General features: G+C 43.8%; 1 protein-coding gene across 1 annotated transcript in view; it reads right to left on the minus strand.

Annotated features, from left to right (window-relative positions):
• LOC119387776 (peroxisome biogenesis factor 1-like) overlaps window positions 1–18,698 on the minus strand; it is a 70,498-nt gene that overhangs the window by 20,557 nt on the left and 31,243 nt on the right. The window contains 8 exon segments of the mRNA XM_037655287.2: window positions 7,667–7,770; window positions 8,602–8,635; window positions 8,637–8,685; window positions 9,972–10,031; window positions 10,847–10,911; window positions 12,196–12,330; window positions 16,381–16,559; window positions 18,360–18,555. Coding sequence (XP_037511215.1) covers window positions 7,667–7,770; window positions 8,602–8,635; window positions 8,637–8,685; window positions 9,972–10,031; window positions 10,847–10,911; window positions 12,196–12,330; window positions 16,381–16,559; window positions 18,360–18,555 — 822 coding nt within the window.

The raw sequence follows: 18,698 nt of genomic DNA on the forward strand, positions 1-18,698 counted from the left end.
GAGATAAAGGTTACAGTGCACTACTGTAGTGTACTGTTGTAAATGTACCTACACCACAAACCCAACTTCCTAGCTCCATTTTCAGTGAAGCTATAGCTACTCTACGGTCCAATGAGACCCTTAATTAATCCCAATAATTACATGAAGTACACATGGTAAGTTTCTTTTCCGTGTTTTTTTTTTTTAATATAGTCAATCCCTTTAGGGATTTTTACAGGAGTGGGTTTAAAGAGTCTACAGAGTATACAATACAGTCGATCCCGGATATATCGAACTCGAAGGGGATCGCGAAATAGTACGATATATCGATAATTCGAAATACGAGATATGCTTATTTAAGGCTTTAATTAAAGTGCTGCAGGCCTCGACACAGTTTTCTGAAATCGTAAAAAGCGCGAACATGACGATTGCTCACATATGCTAAAGAACAAGGCGAGAACTTCTTTTGCAAGTTAGCGCACTTTATTTCGCATGAATGAAGTCCGTCAACTTGTCTTGCTTCTTGCGCGCCGTGAATTCATCAAGTCATCGTCAATATTATATAAGCTTTCCAAATGAGTAAATTCAGCACCTTCCGCCACAACAGCGGTGATCGACGCTGAACGCTGATGCGAGCTTTCTAAGCGCTGTGAAGGGTTTAGCGGTGGCAGTGGCGGCTGGCATCTTCAAACCGCACGGGTCCATTTCCGCAGCACCGGCAACGTCAGCTATGATCTCGGCATCGATGCAGTCAGAAACAGCTACGTCGTTATCTGCACCGATGAAGTCACTCGCTGTGCTCCTGTCCGATACGGCGCCCGGAAACGCTAAGTCGCAAAATTCACTGACGCACCGTACGCCGTAGTCGGCGGTCATGACGCGCCCGAAATCGTCACCTGGCACCAAGGCCCGTAAGGAAACAGTGCACGACGGTGCTTTACTTGACGTCGTTTCAAGCACCGGTCATCATTTTTATCGCTACGAGCGGGACAGTGTTTAATTCGACTCTCGAATAACGATTTATCAAGAACAAAGCGCGAAGTACACGCTGCACGAAGGAACATTTCTCCACCGTTGACATGTTGGTGATACCGATGGCACTTGTGGCTTTGCAGAAGGCAGCCGCTACTTTGGCGAAAAATGCGAAAAAAAGCGTAGCCTCTAAGATCGGCATTTTAAAACCGAAAACACTAAAAATACGTCACGAGGTGGCGGATCTCGAAGGCCATGCTTTGCGGGCCCGCATGCTATCGTGCGCGAAGAGACAAGGGAATGCCAACATTACAACAAGACTGCGAAGTCACTTCGAATTCTCATTTTGGTGCCCTCGGCAATCAGCCTCTTTGAAAAACACTAGCCCATGCGTTAAAACCTGCGTACCGCGCGTCAAATATACCGGTGAACTGACAAGCGCTGCGCAACGAACTAGAGCAACGCAATTTCGTCACCTGCGCGCGACGAGGGATTGGAACTTATAAGAACGCGGCCGAAAAATGATCAATAGTTGTTAGGAAAAATTGCACTTTCTGGGCTTCGGCGCGGGGCAGCGTTCGATATAGCGGATGTTTCGCTGTGCGGGAGTTCGATATACGTGCACACCAGCCCCATACTTTTGCATGGGAAATTCAAGGGGATTTCTCAACTGTTCGATATAGCCAATAATTCGATACATCCGAGTTCGATATAACCGAGATCGACTGTAGTTAGATAGAGTCGACACAAGAATACAATAGGATGCACACAAGTATGCAAAAATTGTTAGATAGGGTTACAAAAATAATGATAAGAAATCATAATTAAGCTATGGTATTATGTAGTGCAAGTGAGATAACTTAAGATCGGTTTGTCTCTGTTACATATGAACACTGTGAAAGATAATAACAAAAAAAAAAACACTGCAAAAGGCAAGCACATGAAATATAAAATTGATAAACTTCTACCATGTTACATCACAAATTTCAGATATACAGGTCAGAGGGACAATGGTAAACACAATAGTGATATTGTCACGCCCACTTCTTGTCTTGTTTTGATGTATTCGGGTTTGACCGGCAGGGACGGTTATCAACGCTCGACGCTGTCCGCGAAGCATTGTTCGAGAAGCTTCACGTCTATAGTAGATCGTTCTGTTAAGATTGCGCCCCGCACGCGAATGTTCCAGCTTTGTCTAGAGATAACGCCGCCACCAGCGATATTGCTGGAAAGTTCGATACCGCCTGTATAAAAGCCGACGCGATTGACCGCTTGTCAGTTGATCGACGGACGACGCCCTGTTCGCCGCTATCATTGTACAGCGTGTATTGCTGTAGCTCTAGTTCTCATTTTCCGGCCACAAGTTCGGCCAAATAAACAGTTTCATCCTGCAATGTCACGCCCACTTCTTGTCTTGTTTTGATGTATTCGGGTTTGACCGGCAGGGACGGTTATCAACGCTCGACGCTGTCCGCGAAGCATTGTTCGAGAAGCTTCACGTCTATAGTAGATCGTTCTGTTAAGATTGCGCCCCGCACGCGAATGTTCCAGCTTTGTCTAGAGATAACGCCGCCACCAGCGATATTGCTGGAAAGTTCGATACCGCCTGTATAAAAGCCGACGCGATTGACCGCTTGTCAGTTGATCGACGGACGACGCCCTGTTCGCCGCTATCATTGTACAGCGTGTATTGCTGTAGCTCTAGTTCTCATTTTCCGGCCACAAGTTCGGCCAAATAAACAGTTTCATCCTGCAAACGCCGACTGCTGTCTTCGTCGACGTCACGACCACGTGACAATATCGTTGCTAACACGTTGCTGGCAGCACGGTTTGACCAGCAAGTTCGACAAATTTGTTAACATACGGCTGCACGACCACCGTCTCAGCTAAAGCGTTCCACTCCCGAACAGCCCGCGGAAAGAACGAAGAACTAAACGTACTGTTGGCGCAAAAGTATTCTTGGAGTGTAAGGTGATGCTTACGACAGGTTTCTCTGGAAGTGTTTAAGGAAACATAGGTGTTTGAATCCACTTTAATTTTGTTATGCAGGATGAGGTACAAAAATTTGAGTCGGGACAGCATTGCACGACTGGCTAGCGTGTGAAGGCCAATCTCTGACAGCATCTGCGTAGGCGAGTCGATGCGCCTATATCTGTCATAGATAAAAACGCGCGGCTTTGCGCTGGACAGCCTCAATAGCAGCCATGTGATTTCGGTTAGGCGGGAACCATACCACGCTCGCATATTCTAAGATGGGGCATATAATCATCCCATAGGCCAAAAGTTTGGCTTCCCTTCTAGAGTTTCGCAATGGCCGCTTTAAAAACATTAGCTTTCGCATGGCTTTGCTTGCGATGTGTTCTACACGTGCCAACCACCCTAAATCTGACGATATGACGATGCCCAAGTACTTGTACTGAGTGACAGTGTTAAGGATGATGCTATCATAGTCGTACAGAAAAGTAAGTTTGGATTTCTTTTTAGTTACTGTCATTGCAACTGTTTTATCGAAATTGATGGCCATTTGCCAGCTCTCACACCATTCTGCTAATAAAGCAAAATCATTGTTAAGACTAATTTGATGTTGCTGGCTTAGTACTCCTCTGTACAGGACGCATTCATTTTCAAAATAACCTAATCTTTGTTTGAAGCTGACAAGTTATATCATTTATAAACAAGAGAAACAGAATAGGGGCCAAAACAGAACCCTGAGGTACTCCGGAATGGACTGGCATAATTTCAGAAGCGCTGGCTCCTAGCTGAACAAACTGGCTTTCGCTGTAAATGCACGGCATCACCTAACAGGCACCAAAGGGTTTCCATCGTACATGTACGGCATAGCCTGTATGTTTAAAATGCGCGCCTTTTTCTATCATTTCTCTTGCTTGGCATGTACTATCACACTTCAGGAATTTTTGGTTGGTAACAACTTTATTGATGGTCCTGCAGGGCTTTTGCCGACTGGGCTTTAGGTCTCCCACGTGGGGACGTCAAGGCCTTGCCTCACCGCCGCCTACGTGGAATTTTTTTCATGCACCGATGTCTCTCCATTGTATTTTTTTTGCTTCCTAAAGCGGTGCGCCGGCTATCACTTGCCCATCCAAGCGCGTTCATTGTGCGGCTGGTTTGAAACGCGCGCCTTTTTCAATCATTTCTCTTGCTTGACATGTGCTGCCACGCATCGGGAATACGTAGAATTTTTATCATGTGTCGATGTCTCTCCGTTGTTGTTTTTTTTGCTTTGCAAAGCGGCGTGCCTGCGGTGTGGCTAGTTTAAAACGCGCGCCTTTTTCGACCATTTCTTCTGCTTGGAACGTGCTGCCACACTTTGAAACACGTGGAATCTTTTTCATGCACCAATGTCTCTCCATTGTATTTTTCCTTTTTTTCTTTTCTTTCTTTTTTTTCCGAATCAGCACAGCGGCTTTCACTTGCACATCAGAGCGCACGCATGCGATGCGGCTGGTTTCGGTTTCGTCCTTCGGGTGGTTATCGCTTCTCGCACCTGCAAAGCTGATGGCTGTCTGGTTTCTAATCTCTCAAAGAGTGACCGCTTGTAACCCTCTCGTTTATTGCTCCCCGGGGCGCGATTACATCTGTTTCCGTACGGTGCTAAATTACACAAATTGCACGTGGCTGCGTTTCCTGTTTTGGGGAGCACAAACATTTTTTTACCGGAAAAGTACTCTGGTGTGCTTATTTTTGTATGTCTGTAAGCTATGTTTATTACAATGCGTAACTTTTATTTATAAAAAATCGTATTTTTAGCATTTTGTTTGATGTTACTACGAATAAACCATGTGTATGTAACAACAAAAATGATTTTTTTGTCACTTTATAGTCACGCAAAAAACTTTAGACAACTTTTTTTCTTAAATAGAATCGTCTGAAGAATTTATCTGAGAAATAAAAAATTACAAAATTTTGGACTGCATTTCGCAAAAGAATTTGATGCTCAAAGAGTTAAATAGCACTTAATCCAGCGAAAAATTGGCCCATCCCCTAGTGAATGTTTAATCTTTAGAAGAAGTTTAGCATGGCAGACATGATCGAAGGCCTTTGAAAAGTCTAGAAAGATTATATATACTTGTGCTTGGTCGGTAATTCCTTTAGCGAAGTCATGCAGGATTTCAACAAGTTGGGTAACGGTAGACAAACCAGCTCTGAAACCATGTTGATAGGGATGAAGAACATCGTTTGCCTCAACGAACTCAGTGACAGATTTTAATATAATATGCGCCAAAATTTTGCAGCAAGTACATGCGAGAGAAATGGGCCTGTAGTTTGACTGACGAGAAGTATCACCAGCTTTGTAGACTAGCACTACAGTAGAACCCCGCTGATACGTTTTTGAAGGGACCGTAAGAAATAAACGTAAGAGACGGGAAACGCAAGAGCCGAAAAACAGGAAAAACGTCAAAATATTTAGTGGTACAGAATTTTATTTCTATGCTTACGAGCAGCACGAAAATTGGCGCGCTCAGCCGCGATCTAGTCGACGGATAGAAACGCGGAGCTGGGGACGGCCTCATCCATAGAAATGTAATCAACGTATGTGATTTTTTTTAACACCAACAGCTGTAGGCATGAAAGAACTAAGCACACGCAATCCCGACCAGCGCGGCGAGTCCGACCGCGAACCGCGCGCACGACCATACGAGCTCTAACCAGCTCGAGCTCCTCCCGTCCTCCCACAAATAACGATGATGATGAGTCTAGCCAATGCGATAGCAGAAGTGAATGCCAATCTCGAAGGCCTTGCTTTCGCGGGCAATTACGTCATAGACGCCATGTTTGTGCAATCCAAATCTCAAAGGCTATGCTTTTGTTATAATAAATGCCAATCACGAAGGCCTTGCTTTCGCGAGCAACTACGTCATAGACGCCATCTTTGCAATGCGAATCTCGAAGGCGATGCTTTTGTTTGCATCAATCGAAAGTTCCTGTTGCTTGCGCCTCTAATGCGGCTAATGTTACGGTCAAACCAGGAAAAACTGCGAGAAAATGCACCATGGGCGCTCTCTTCGGTAGTCACTTAGTCGGCTCCGAGCGCACTTACGGGAACGGTCTGACATACGGGAACGGTCTGACAGTTACGACGTAACAGCGGGGTTCCCAATACATTGTATCCTATGGGAGCTATGCCGGGAGCGGCGGAAAACGACGTAACAGCCGGGAAAACGCAGCAGTGAGGAACGTAACAGCGGGGTTCTACTGTATTTTTGCAATTTTCCATTCGGCTGGCAAGCATCGTTCTGAAAGTGACTTATTGTACAGAAGGCATAAGTATTTGCTTACAGGCTGGGCGTAGCGTTTCAGGAAGCAGTTCGGAATTCTGTCTGGGCCGCTGGACTTTTTATCTAATTTTAATAAAAGTGACAGCACGCCTGCTTCAGTTATGACTGGTGCACTTATTGCCTCGTTGCGCGCTATATTTTCTGGCCTGTAGGCATGCGTAATGCCACTGTCAGGGGTATATACGGAATGGAAAGAAGCGTTAAACACTTCTGCTTGTTACTTTTCTTCATTAGGCGACAACAGTTTTGCAGAGTTTTCTTCGAGTCTGATATAACGCCAGAATTTCTGGGGTGAATGCTTGATAAAGTTGCTAAGTGTTGTAATGCAGAAGTGCTGTCTTGCTATCTTTGTTTCTTCTTTTAACGTGTTTAACGAATTTATTTTTTGGCAAATGTCAGGAACTGACCATAATTTATTAGATTTTCTTAATCTTCTTATTTTGCATTTTAAGTCAATTACATCGCGTGTAATCCATGGGTTGTGCTTGTTAGTGTTCTTTAGTGTTTGAGGGACATATTGTCTCAAGCATTGCATAGCACATGGTTTGAACAGCAGCCAAATCTCATCAATGCTGGCCAAGCCGTCTGAAACCAGTTCATGGAAGTCATGGTACTCATGGGCAAGGTAGGTCATAACAGCATTGTCATCTGCTTTGTTAAATGTATACATGGGCTTTTTAGAACTACGTTGAACGATTCTTTCTGGAACAGTTGGGGTACAGAGAACCATATCATGGTCAGATATTCTTCAAGAACTTCGACGTTATACGTCCCTTTCAAGAAGAAATCACTTAGGAAAACAAGGCTCAAGATAGAACTTGAAGTGCCCTCTACACAAGTAGGCTTGGGAACAATTTGGTTCAGGTTGAAAGTGAACAGAGAAACAGTGTTTTAAGGCTGTAAGTAGCCCTTTAATTAGGTTTTAATGAACTATTCCATAGGGCGACTAACCTTTTTCTTCGCACACACTTAGGTCTCATTAACCTTATATATCCTATACAACTATTATCTAGAACCATTACTACCTGCTTATAAGTGTTTTTTTTTTATTAATTAGAGTATTGTTACACCTTTTATGGTGCTATTTTGGGGTCACAAGAGGTCAACCTCTCCAAGAGCACTGCATGTGTACTGCTTGCTCATTTGAGCTTGGAAGACAATAACTGCGATTTTACCCCCAATATACTAATAAGTGTTTTTCAACAATGACTTGAGAATACTTAGCTTACAACCATTTCTGTTGGATGAATACAGAGACGTTTCTCTTTTTTTATCATCAAGGAAAGCATTTTTCAATGTGAGGGCTAGTCAAACATAAAAAAGAAAAAAAAAGCAATACGCATGAATCTGTGCAGTGTAATTTTTTCCAGAATACTAGAGTTAAGTGAAAGAGGTCAAATCAAGTGTAGGGTCCATACCGTATTTGGCAGTGGGCAGTGAAGGCACTTGTCCAAACGGCCAGGTCGAAGCAGTGCTGGATCAATGAGGTCAGGCCTACTAGTTGCAGCCAGCACATACACACCTAGAAGGAGGTAAAGAAACACATCACATCTTATTATATTGACAGTGTTAAGTATGAAGTAACCATTAACTTTTGTTACATTTGCTTCCTGCAGATATAACACATGCTTGCAATGCAGCTATGGCAACTGTGATTGATGCGACATCTTTCTAGTTATATCAATGTGAAAAGCTCAGTTATTCATTTATTTTGCTGTTGTGTAACTGTCCACAAAAGATTAATCTGTTTTCTTTGGCGCCAAGTGCAGCTGCTCAGTAATTTGATGAAAGCCTACTTTATTATTAGTTCTTCAAGAACTTACATGGATTAACTTATGAATAGATGGTTCCCCAAACTTAATTGTTGTTCGGCTTCTTATACCTAAGGCACACACTGACGCAGTTTTCAAGAGACAATAACATGTTCTGAGTAAGCCAGCTCCGAATAAACCTCAAATCAGAAAGCCATGATTACCATCATCAATGGTAATGGGATAATATGTCTTTACGTCAACATACATATTGTATAAGTGGCAAGCAACCACAGCTCATGGCCAGACAAATCTAACTCTTGTTACCAGCTGTGCAGCTTCAGTATCATTTCTACCCCAGAGCAACTTTCATCAGTCTACTAAATATCAGTGTACAAAGGAGCCAACAACTAACGAATAATATCTGGGGTTTTAGGCGCTAAAACTGCGATATGATTATGAGGCACGCCGCAGTAGAGGGCTCCGGAAATTTTGACCATCTGGTGTTCTTTTAGGTGCACTGACATCGCACAGTACACAGGCCTCTAGCAAACAACTAAAGAAATCTAAAACAAATTAGTACAGAAGACCAAAACTCTTACCAGTGCTTGTTTCCACACCATCAAGCAATGTAAGTCAGCTGATTAACAACACGATCGGTAACCCCTGTACTGTCGTGACCTCTCCTGCAAACAAGAATATTCCTCCATTGAGATTACATACACGCTTTTCATAAAATGCCAACAAGGTAACGAAATAACAGCAAGTGCAGAGTGCCAAGACATTAACTACAGTAAAAACGTGATAATTTAAACTGTTATTTCCATATCGTCCCTAATAGGAAATATCTGCAGTCCTCTTATTTCCTACTGCAAATATGACTGAATAATTTGAAGTAGTGGCCTGCACAAGCCTGGTTAATTGGAAGATTTTGGGTGCTATGTGGCAATTCATGAATTAGAATTCGTTGTAAACACAGGAATACGACGACTCTATGGAGCCACAAGGCAATGGCCCACAGTGATGTTGATGACTGATAGGTTAAGCACCCCTGCCTTGTTGCTGCCAGTGAAAAAAAAATCGAAATCTACGGTCCATAGTACGTATGCTTTGCGCACTGCTGAAATGCTTCCCTGCGGAGGAGAAGACCTGCTTCACTGCAACATAGCCCTCACCGGTGTACAGCACATCCTGTGCTCCTTATAGCATGAGCGCATCAAGATGTGACCATTAGCCCATTCTTTCTGGGAAAAGGAAAAAATAATCAAGGCAGGTGTCACGGAATTCACACTGTGTATGCGGACCACCGAATGGCATTTGTTTGAGTAACTTGTGCACAGAAGCTGCTGGCGAAGTGCTTGCCTGCTACAGCTGCTTCGAAAACATCATTTCAAAGCTCCAACCAGCCAGCATACATCGCCAATTCCATCACACCGGCCTTCATTACTTTCTCCTTTTTTTCGAGAAAGAATGTGCGAATGGTCGCATCATGATGCACTGGCGCTGCGAGGAACGTGACACGCTGCTTGCATGTGACTGCTGTGTTGCAGTGAAGCATACCTCCACAGGTGCACATTTGACCTGTCCGCGAGGCGTACGACCAGACTTTTTTTGTACTGGCAGCAACAAGGCTGGGGTGGTTCACCTTTCAATCATCAACATTGTTATGTGGCATTGCCTTGTAGCTCCGTAAGACTGTCGTTTCCCTAGGTTTGCGGCAAAATTGGGAGCGGGTATTGCTGAAAAATATGACCCTTCGAGCTGCAAGTTACAGGACACGGCAAACCAGCACCTCTAGTTACAGTGGTTCAATGTTCCTTGCATCTCATTTTTTTGTATGTCCTATTAATATGAAAACTCGTTTAATTCAAAGATTTTTCGCAGTCCCAGTAACTTCAAATTAATGAAGTTTTACTGTACACCTGTAGGTAGAGCATGGCAGCCTGTAGTAATTATGATGATGGTAACTCACCTCGGTGCAATGGAGTCAAATTCGTCAAAAAAGATGATGCAGGGCTTCGCACTATGAGCTCTGAGAAAAGAAAAAAAAAACGGTAAAAAGGCTGTAGATTACTTTGTTATGTTCTGTTAGTAAGCAGAGTTTGTGGAACCACCAGGCACAGCTGAGAAAAACTGAGGCTTTATCCTGAGCCCTTCAAGAGCCCCTTCAATAAATCTATTCCATTTTTCAACTCCATCTTTTTACTCTTTAGCCTCTCCTACCAGTTCATGTCTGAACTGGCACCCCGCCAGAAGAATAAGGAAAGTTTGCCACAAGTTGTTGGTTTATCTAACACTACACAGTAAAAACCGCACCATTATTTACTGTAATTGGGAATGAGGTTTATGGATGTAGGAGCCAGTGCAACTGTTGGCATGACAAACAATAGGACATCAAAGGACAGCACCGAAGTGTTGGCACTGGAGCAAGAACAAGCAAACAAAAATAAATGTTACATTAAAGCATGGCGCTACTGTGCTTCCCTTGCTAGTTGCTGTTTCTTCAAAGGCAATTCAACTACACAGCTCAGGCAAGAACACATGACAACGCTGACAAGCACTGCTAGTATAATGATCACTTCTGTGCCCATAATCCACCCATGCATATTAACTTGTACCTCCAGTGACAGTTTTTGGAAGATGAAAAAGAAAACACAAAACACATACGCGCTCCTAATAAATTTATACCTTGCCTGCCCAGTATGTTGTTTTTGTCTCTAAAGGCCAACTTAGAAACACCACAGCCATAACATAACGTGCTTCTACTTTCTGCAACAGAGCCCAACAATGAAATAAGAGCATTAACAGAGGGTAGGAATTACAAGATTCATTTGTGGAGACACTCACCTTTGGAAAACATTCCTAACAGCCTGTTCACTGGCACCAATATACTTTGACAATAGCTCTGGCCCCTACAAAAAGAAAGCAAAAAATATGGTACCTACATAGCTTGATCCAAACCAAAACAACACTTACTAGCATATGGCGGAAAAGCGACAACTACCCCAATATCATAATGCATATAATCTGCAAAATATTTTGTCACAGACACTTCAACCCTACTCTGCCGCGTACTCCTGGACATTAAATTCTCTAATGTTTACACATCGTTGACTAGAATCTTCAAAAACAGATTGTGATGGCATAGTTTCCAAGAAATCCAGCAAGCTGCTCTACAGGACTCACTACGTCCAACTCAAAATATCAAACAAGTGCTGCTTACAGGTACTATAATGCATATAGTGATAGATAGTTAGTACATTAATAAACTTTTTTCCTACGAGCAAAATCTTGGAAATAAGACCTTGCACATGTTAGCCGCAGAAAGATACAGGATTGCTAGCACTGCTTTCTGAAACAAAGAGAACAGATGAGAACCTATGAGCAGTTCTGGACATTGCACTTCCTCCAAATACTATCTATGACAGCTTGCATGAACTCTGTCTAGTCTCCTCATGCAGCTTTTCTTCCCTTCCACCCACACTGACTACAGTAGAACCTCGGTGACATGAACCCGGCTGATACGAATTTCAGTCCGATATGAATTCATAAAATTCCCCAGCCAAATTCCATTGTGTCCAATGAGCAGAAGTCCGGATGTTTAAAACACTTTTCCAAGTCGCGACAGGTGATATGCACTTTGGTACTGAAATCGTCGGGCGACAGCATTGAGCAGCGTGGTCCGGAAGCTTCAGAAGTATGCGTGTGGCCGGAACACAGGGTCAGAACGAAAACCAAAACGAAAAACGAAAGAAACGATATTTTTGACTGGAACGAAAACGTAACCGAAACTTTATCTATTATTTCGTTCTGGAGTGAAACTGAGATTTTAACTGTTTTTCGGTTCTCGAGAAATCTTGACAATCCGGAACAACTGAGGTCATGCAACGTGAGCAATTATGCATATCTCAGGGTACAGTATTAGCGCGTACCTCAGGAAGGAATTCCAAAGCAAAGATATGTTGAAGTTGTGCGAAAAACGAAAACAGTGGCAACCAGAGATGTTTATATTAACACAAGAGGACATTTGCGCGCCTGTCACGCAGGCCAGCGTGGAGAGGGCATTGTCGGCACTGAAGCTTGTTACAGCGAAAACTGTTATGAGATCACAACAGCCAATTTTGGCGCCATAGTCATCCGCCACCGCCCAGTAAAAACCAGCAGCTTAAGCGCAGGACACTGCAGTTTATAGTTACCTTTATGCTGATGAAGTTGACAGCACATTCTGAAGCTACTATGCCAGCAAGAAGTGTCTTGCCTGTCCCAGGGGCTCCATACAACAGCAGGCCAGACAGCGGACGAATGGGACTGTTGGCAAACAGCTCAGGGTACTGTAATAAAGATGTCAAACACCATAAAGAATTTAAACGATAACAACTGCAAAATGTTAAGCTTGGGTCGGTATTTGAAGTTTTACAGTAATCGACCAAACGTTATAATATTCAATAATTGTCTTGGTTCAAATTTAGCATTAGAACTATTAGAAAGAAACGAATATACCTGTAGACAGGTTGGTTTCATGGCAGCATGGGCCGCCTAGCAGCAAAACCATACTTTAATGCGGAAACTGTGCTGCCATGAAGCCACACCTCAAGGGAAAACTGGAATATAACCTTCATTCCAATTTAAAAAGTTTTATCATGTACAACCCACATCGCAAGTTATAGTAGACTTGGAAAGAAGTCAACGTGTACAACCTGCAGGGATACAGCATGCAGTTAACTCTCGAATGCTGTGTTTTTCTTGACATTTCGTACATGTCTGGAACCGACATCGTTAAAAATGGTGGCCATGAAGATAGCGCCATTCAGCAAGGTGGAGGCCGCAGCATCATCAGGATGCTCTTCGAACCAATAAAATTCTTATCCACGCCAGTATAATAAACACACGTACATAAAAAAAAGGGAATTCAACAAGCACACTCTTTTAAAAGAATGGAGAGCAGCAAAAGCCATTTATCAAATATAAATGTAACATCATGTTGACATTACCTTCATGTTTTATAATGACATAAAACTAGGGGTCTGTGAATATTTGAACTTTCGAATACTTTTCAAATAGCATTTGCTATTCGATTCGATTCACACCGGGATTTGACTATTCGAAGTATTCGAACTCCTGGAAGATAAATACAGTCAACATCCTATTTTTCAGACTTTCTAGGGACCGCAAAATCGTCCGAAAAATCGGGCAGTCTGGAAAAACAAAATCATGCTGAAGCGGTCAAATCACCACAGCCACGTCCGAAATAGCTTTAAAGGGGTACTGACACAAAATTTCGCAGCCGAGATAGCCTGCGGGATCGATTCCCATGAACACACGCATATCCTCTGCAAAATATCAACAGCGAATATAGCTTGGAAGATATTTCAAATGAATTTTGAAGTTTGCGTGAACGACTTGACACCCGCGCGCTATTGACACCCTCAAAGCTGACCCTCAGTGACCCCTTACTTCCCTCACATGACCCCGCTGCAACAAGTTATGATGACGTCATAGCCGTCATTTTTTTGTCGCGTTCGCTCCAGCAGCCTACTTCCCGGCGGCTGCTCGCGAGTCCGTGGCCGTGGCGAACTGTGTTTGAAAGTTTTGTGCTTGGCGACACTGCTTTCCCGAGCAGCACGTGCAGCAAGCGTGGGAATGCGAGCTGACGACGCAAACCGCGTGGAAGTGCATCACAGTTCTGTGTGCTGACGTGATCGAGCGCTGCACCCACTAGGTGGTGATAGTCGCAGCCGGAGGGTTGTCTTTTTTGAAACAAAAACTGACACGGGTCGGCAATGAGGAGCCTGTAATTAATTATCTGTCACGCGCTGCAGCAAACGATGTGCCGTGTTATGACTAACAGGCCCCCAGCAACACATTGCAGCAAAAAAACACGACGCCAAAATTTCTGTCAGTACCTCTTTAACGTCTCCCAGTACACTTACCAGGCGCGCCCAGGCTCTCACGAATACATTCGGTACATGCCGTGAACCCCGCTTAACTACGTGATAACCACCAATTGCAAATTTGCGTCTCGTGATGAGCACCGCTGATACCAGCAAAGTGCGGAATAGATTACGGCTCTCTCGCATGGAGCGTTGAAAACGATGACGCGGAACACAACCACTGTGGCGGAAGAGCGGACGACTCGTCCGGCTTTCCCCGATGCGTGTGCGCATGTAAACGATGCGTACATGCATCGCTGAATCTCCGCCAATACGCAACATTCGCTGCTGCGTGAAGCCGATCATTCCTAGTTGTGTGCAGCATATTGCCAACTAAGCTGACGCCGTCACTGTCGGGCCACTTGCCGCACCGTATACACTTGTTTGTCATGAAAGTGTTTGTGATGCCCACTTCGTTCCAGCGGGCACAGCAATGGCGAGCTGCTTTCGTTTGTGAAGGCAACGCATCTGTGCGGCGCACTTAGCGGTCTCGCACAAAGAAGCAGCATGAACAGTGGCGCAGCGCGTTCAGGTTATACGCATACCACTGTGCTAGGCCACATGCACTACTGAGCAGTTAGCTGAAGATGATTATCCTAAGGGTTTGGTGCGTTTGCTGCCTGCCGCCATCACGCCTTCGTGCATTTCCAGTGCAATAACTGTAAAGACATCGCTGCGCCACGCTGTGACAGTGGCCCCTTCAAAATTTCGATATGCTTCACCCCATCACACACTGGCATTGCGGCAAAGCTGCCTTTCGGACTCTGCTATGGCTGCAAAGAGACTCACAAAAGCGCTGGTTTGAACTTACGAGATGATAGATGCGGCAGAGGTGGGGGCTTTATTAAAGCTATTTCGGACCTGAAATTTGGGCAGAAATTCCAAAAAATCGGACACCGAAGAGTTTCAGCGTCCCAAATTTCAGATGTTCTTATGCATTGACGTCTATGGGGCAGATTAGGAACTCCGGACTCAAAAGGAGCGTGCCCTTGTCCGCCACATCAGTTGAGTCAAGGAAAGAAGATGGCTTTTAAGGGCTCGTTTTTTTTTGTTAGACACAATATTAATGAGAACTAACAGACAATACTGCCAAGGAAAGTATAGGAGATGTTATGTGTAATAATTGGAATATAAATGTGAAGTAAAGTAAAGTGGACGAAAAGATAACTTGCCGCCGGCAGGGACCGAACCTGCGACCTTCGAATAACGCGTCCGATGCTCTACCACTGAGCTACGGTGGCGGTCATCCCCCCGTCCACTTTATAGGGTATATATGTGCATTTAAACCTAGGAGTGTTAGTCAGCGCCGATCGCAGCCATGGCGGCGAGTGTGGAACACTCTTTTTCTGCCTTTTTGGCATCACGTAGCACGAGATCTTTTGACGAGCTGGCAGCTGACCAATAATCCCACGCATACTACCTGAAGGCATCATGTCTGCCAGAACGAGACCCTTGCTATGAATGAAGGAAAGAAGATGGCTTTTAAGGGCTCGTTTTTCTTTGTTAGACACAATATTAATGAGAACTAACAGACAATAATGCCAAGGAAAGTATAGGAGATGTTATGTGTAATAATTGGAATATAAATGTGAAGAAAGTAAAGTGGACGAAAAGATAACTTGCCGCCGGCAGGGACCGAACCTGCGACCTTCGAATAACGCGTCCGATGCTCTACCACTGAGCTACGGTGGCGGTCACTCGCCGCCATGGCTGCGATCGGCGCTGACTAACACTCCTAGGTTTAAAAATGCACATATATACCCTATAAAGTGGACGGGGGGATGACCGCCGCCGTAGCTCAGTGGTAGAGCATCGGACGCGTTATTCGAAGGTCGCAGGTTCGGTCCCTGCCGGCGGCAAGTTTTCTTTTCGTCCACTTTACTTTCTTCACATTTATATTCCAATTATTACACATAACATCTCCTATACTTTCCTTGGCATTATTGTCTGTTAGTTCTCATTAACATCAGTTGGGTCGCCACAGAAGTTGAAGGAGGAGGAGAGGTTGAGGAAATAGTGTCTTTTCCTTTCGCATGTAAAGTGTTGTCAAAACCAGATGGGTTGCACCAAATCGGCCTCTGCCATTCTTGATAAGACAACGAAACAGCGCTTCACCAACCTAGCTAAAAGAAAAGCTTTCATGTTGCAATCTAATAAGAATATGCTTAGGGATCCTCTGCAACTTTTTTTCTGCAATTTCGCTTCGAAGCATTAAAAAAATATTCGACAACTATTCGAAAAATAATCAATTCGATTCCCACTTACATTTTAATATTCTAATTCGCTTCGCACTCAAAATTTTGTTATTCGCACAGCTCTACACAAAGCTCATTGTGGGGCCACGAAAAGGTGAGATATATCGAGATAAAAGAATGGGGCTAAGAGAGGCACTGTAGAGCCCAGCCTCAATGAAAATCAGTTACTTAACATATTTTAAGGGAACTGGCTCACCTTTGTAGGCCAGAGGAAGACCTCTTGCAGTGTTTTCTTCACATCATCCAAGCCACCAGCATCTCGCCAGTGCAAGGTGTGCTCTGCCCTCAGGTTCAGGCCTCTGAGGGACGTTGGACAGTACTCTTCCAAGACGGACTCAAAGTGGTCGTCCAAGAGAATGATCTCTCTTTCTAAACCTTTTTGTTGTTAAAGAAAGAGAAGCAGGCACGGGTGGTCACTTAGGCAAACATGCTAGCACACAGTTCAATATCTAACGCATCAAGGAGCATTGCCACAGAACTATCAAACTATATTTGCAGGCTATGACTAGACCCTAACTTGAAGTGTTGAGATCAAACTGTATAATCATGACATACATTACAAAGATACCCTAAAAATGTGTAGTTGTTCAGATGAAAGATAACCTGATTGTATCAATTTATATCGATACAAATGGTATCATTACAATAATTGCACATGTAACACAATAGCAAAATAAATTAACTATGACGCATGTGGCAACATTTTGTCCAAGCCTGTAGCGTCATCATCTCTATGACTTGGGACGTTAAGAACAAAACAGTGGTGAAGAACTCCAGGTATGGCAAGAAAACAGCCTTTATCTACATGTGTATCTGCACAGATGCACCGAAAGAACACATTAAGTAAAAAAAAAGATTCCAACATAGACAATAATAAGAAAGCTTCTATTTGTACTACACAGAAAATGAGATGCGATACTAATTGGGCTGCATGGCAGCCAGTACTTTTTGCATCACCGGTGTGCACTGACATTTTGCTAGGGGGCGATACTACACATTCATACTGCATCACAAGAACCCTTGCTTCCACCGTACATGATAATGCATCAATTCAATGACCCCAGAGTTAATCAGTGAAGCAAAAAGCATAAGCCACCACGTGGACCATGCCCTACAGATAGACCTCCATATAAAAATCTACTTGCTGCACCAATTAAGTTTAGCAGAATGACTCTAGATGTGGCATGGTCATATCACAACTAATGAACGTGCAAACCCTGACACATAGAAGTCTTGCTACCTCACAAATTCAAAAGCTGGTGGAAGGGCATGATAAGGACTTTTCCAACGATGCTAAGGTTTTTTGAAGCTGTGGCTTGGCACATTATCATGCTTCATGTATAGAGGGCACTAACCAAGATATTTAGGACCACTGCTGTCTTCATTGTCATATACCTAGTGCATCTAATGTATAAATGCTGAGTGGGCGCAGAAGAATTCCTCGGCCAGTATCAGCCAACTGTCAAAGGCAGCCACAGTGACTTAGGCATGGAAGAGAGAGCATTGAAGGGAAGTTTGTGGAAGACTACAGAATTCTAGTACTTCTCTCACTACGACGCATGCTCATATACCCAAGAAAAATGGTTAAACGAGTGTTGTGGCCAGAATGAAATCTCGCAATATGGACGATGTTACCAGGAAACCACATAGCTGCATCGTTTCCTGGTAAAATAAAAGTGCATAACTTCAAACCTCATGAATTCGAATTTTTATATATTTCAAGCTAAGTAGAATGGTTCAGCCAAGCTGTGTGGAACCCCTTGTACAATTAAAAAGCTGGTTAATTCACAAATAGAATCCACCACAAATAACTTCAACTGTGTGTTGTTGTGGCTGTCTTTCACCACTAGCAATCACTTCCCCAGCTAAGCGACAGGTGGCATGCAATGCACTAGTAGTCGCCACCATCATCATTATCCTTCTAGCATTAAGACTGCCACTGATTGAAGCCCAAGGGACCACTCCCTCAGATCTCGTAGGTTGTGCCTTTTGTGCTGCGTGCACCAGAAAACATCGGAAGAGGTTGAAAGACTTGAAACATGTCATGGCTGCCTTGTGTTTAAATTGGTTAGTTCCATCTGCATTGGCAGTCCACTACAGCACCATTCTATTTCTCTATAGCTTCGTATGTAGGGAAGAAGATGCTTAATGCTAACATTCAAAAGGGTTGCTCACCATTCATGGCTGTCGTGGATGTGGTGTCCCCTGCTGTGTCTGCGTAAAAGGCATGCGTCGCTCTGTCCAGTATGGCTGCAAGGTCTTTAGCATAGCAGCCTTCTGTCTGGTGGGCCACCTTGCTGTAGTCAAACTGACTGTTGCTGAGGTGTGGCCTCATGCTCACCAGACACCTGAGAATCTCCTCGCGCTCCGCCTGCAAAATTTATGCCAAGTAGCCAATGAAGATTACTTTCCACCTAAGCCTATTTTATTTAAACTTGAAATGCAAAGTTGCGAGGTTGACTTCCATTTGAAATCGAAATGTCTACCGCCAGTAACGTCAAGACAAATGAGCAA

The sequence above is a fragment of the Rhipicephalus sanguineus genome, chromosome 3, assembly GCF_013339695.2.
Source record: "Rhipicephalus sanguineus isolate Rsan-2018 chromosome 3, BIME_Rsan_1.4, whole genome shotgun sequence".
NCBI lineage: Eukaryota > Metazoa > Arthropoda > Arachnida > Ixodida > Ixodidae > Rhipicephalus > Rhipicephalus sanguineus.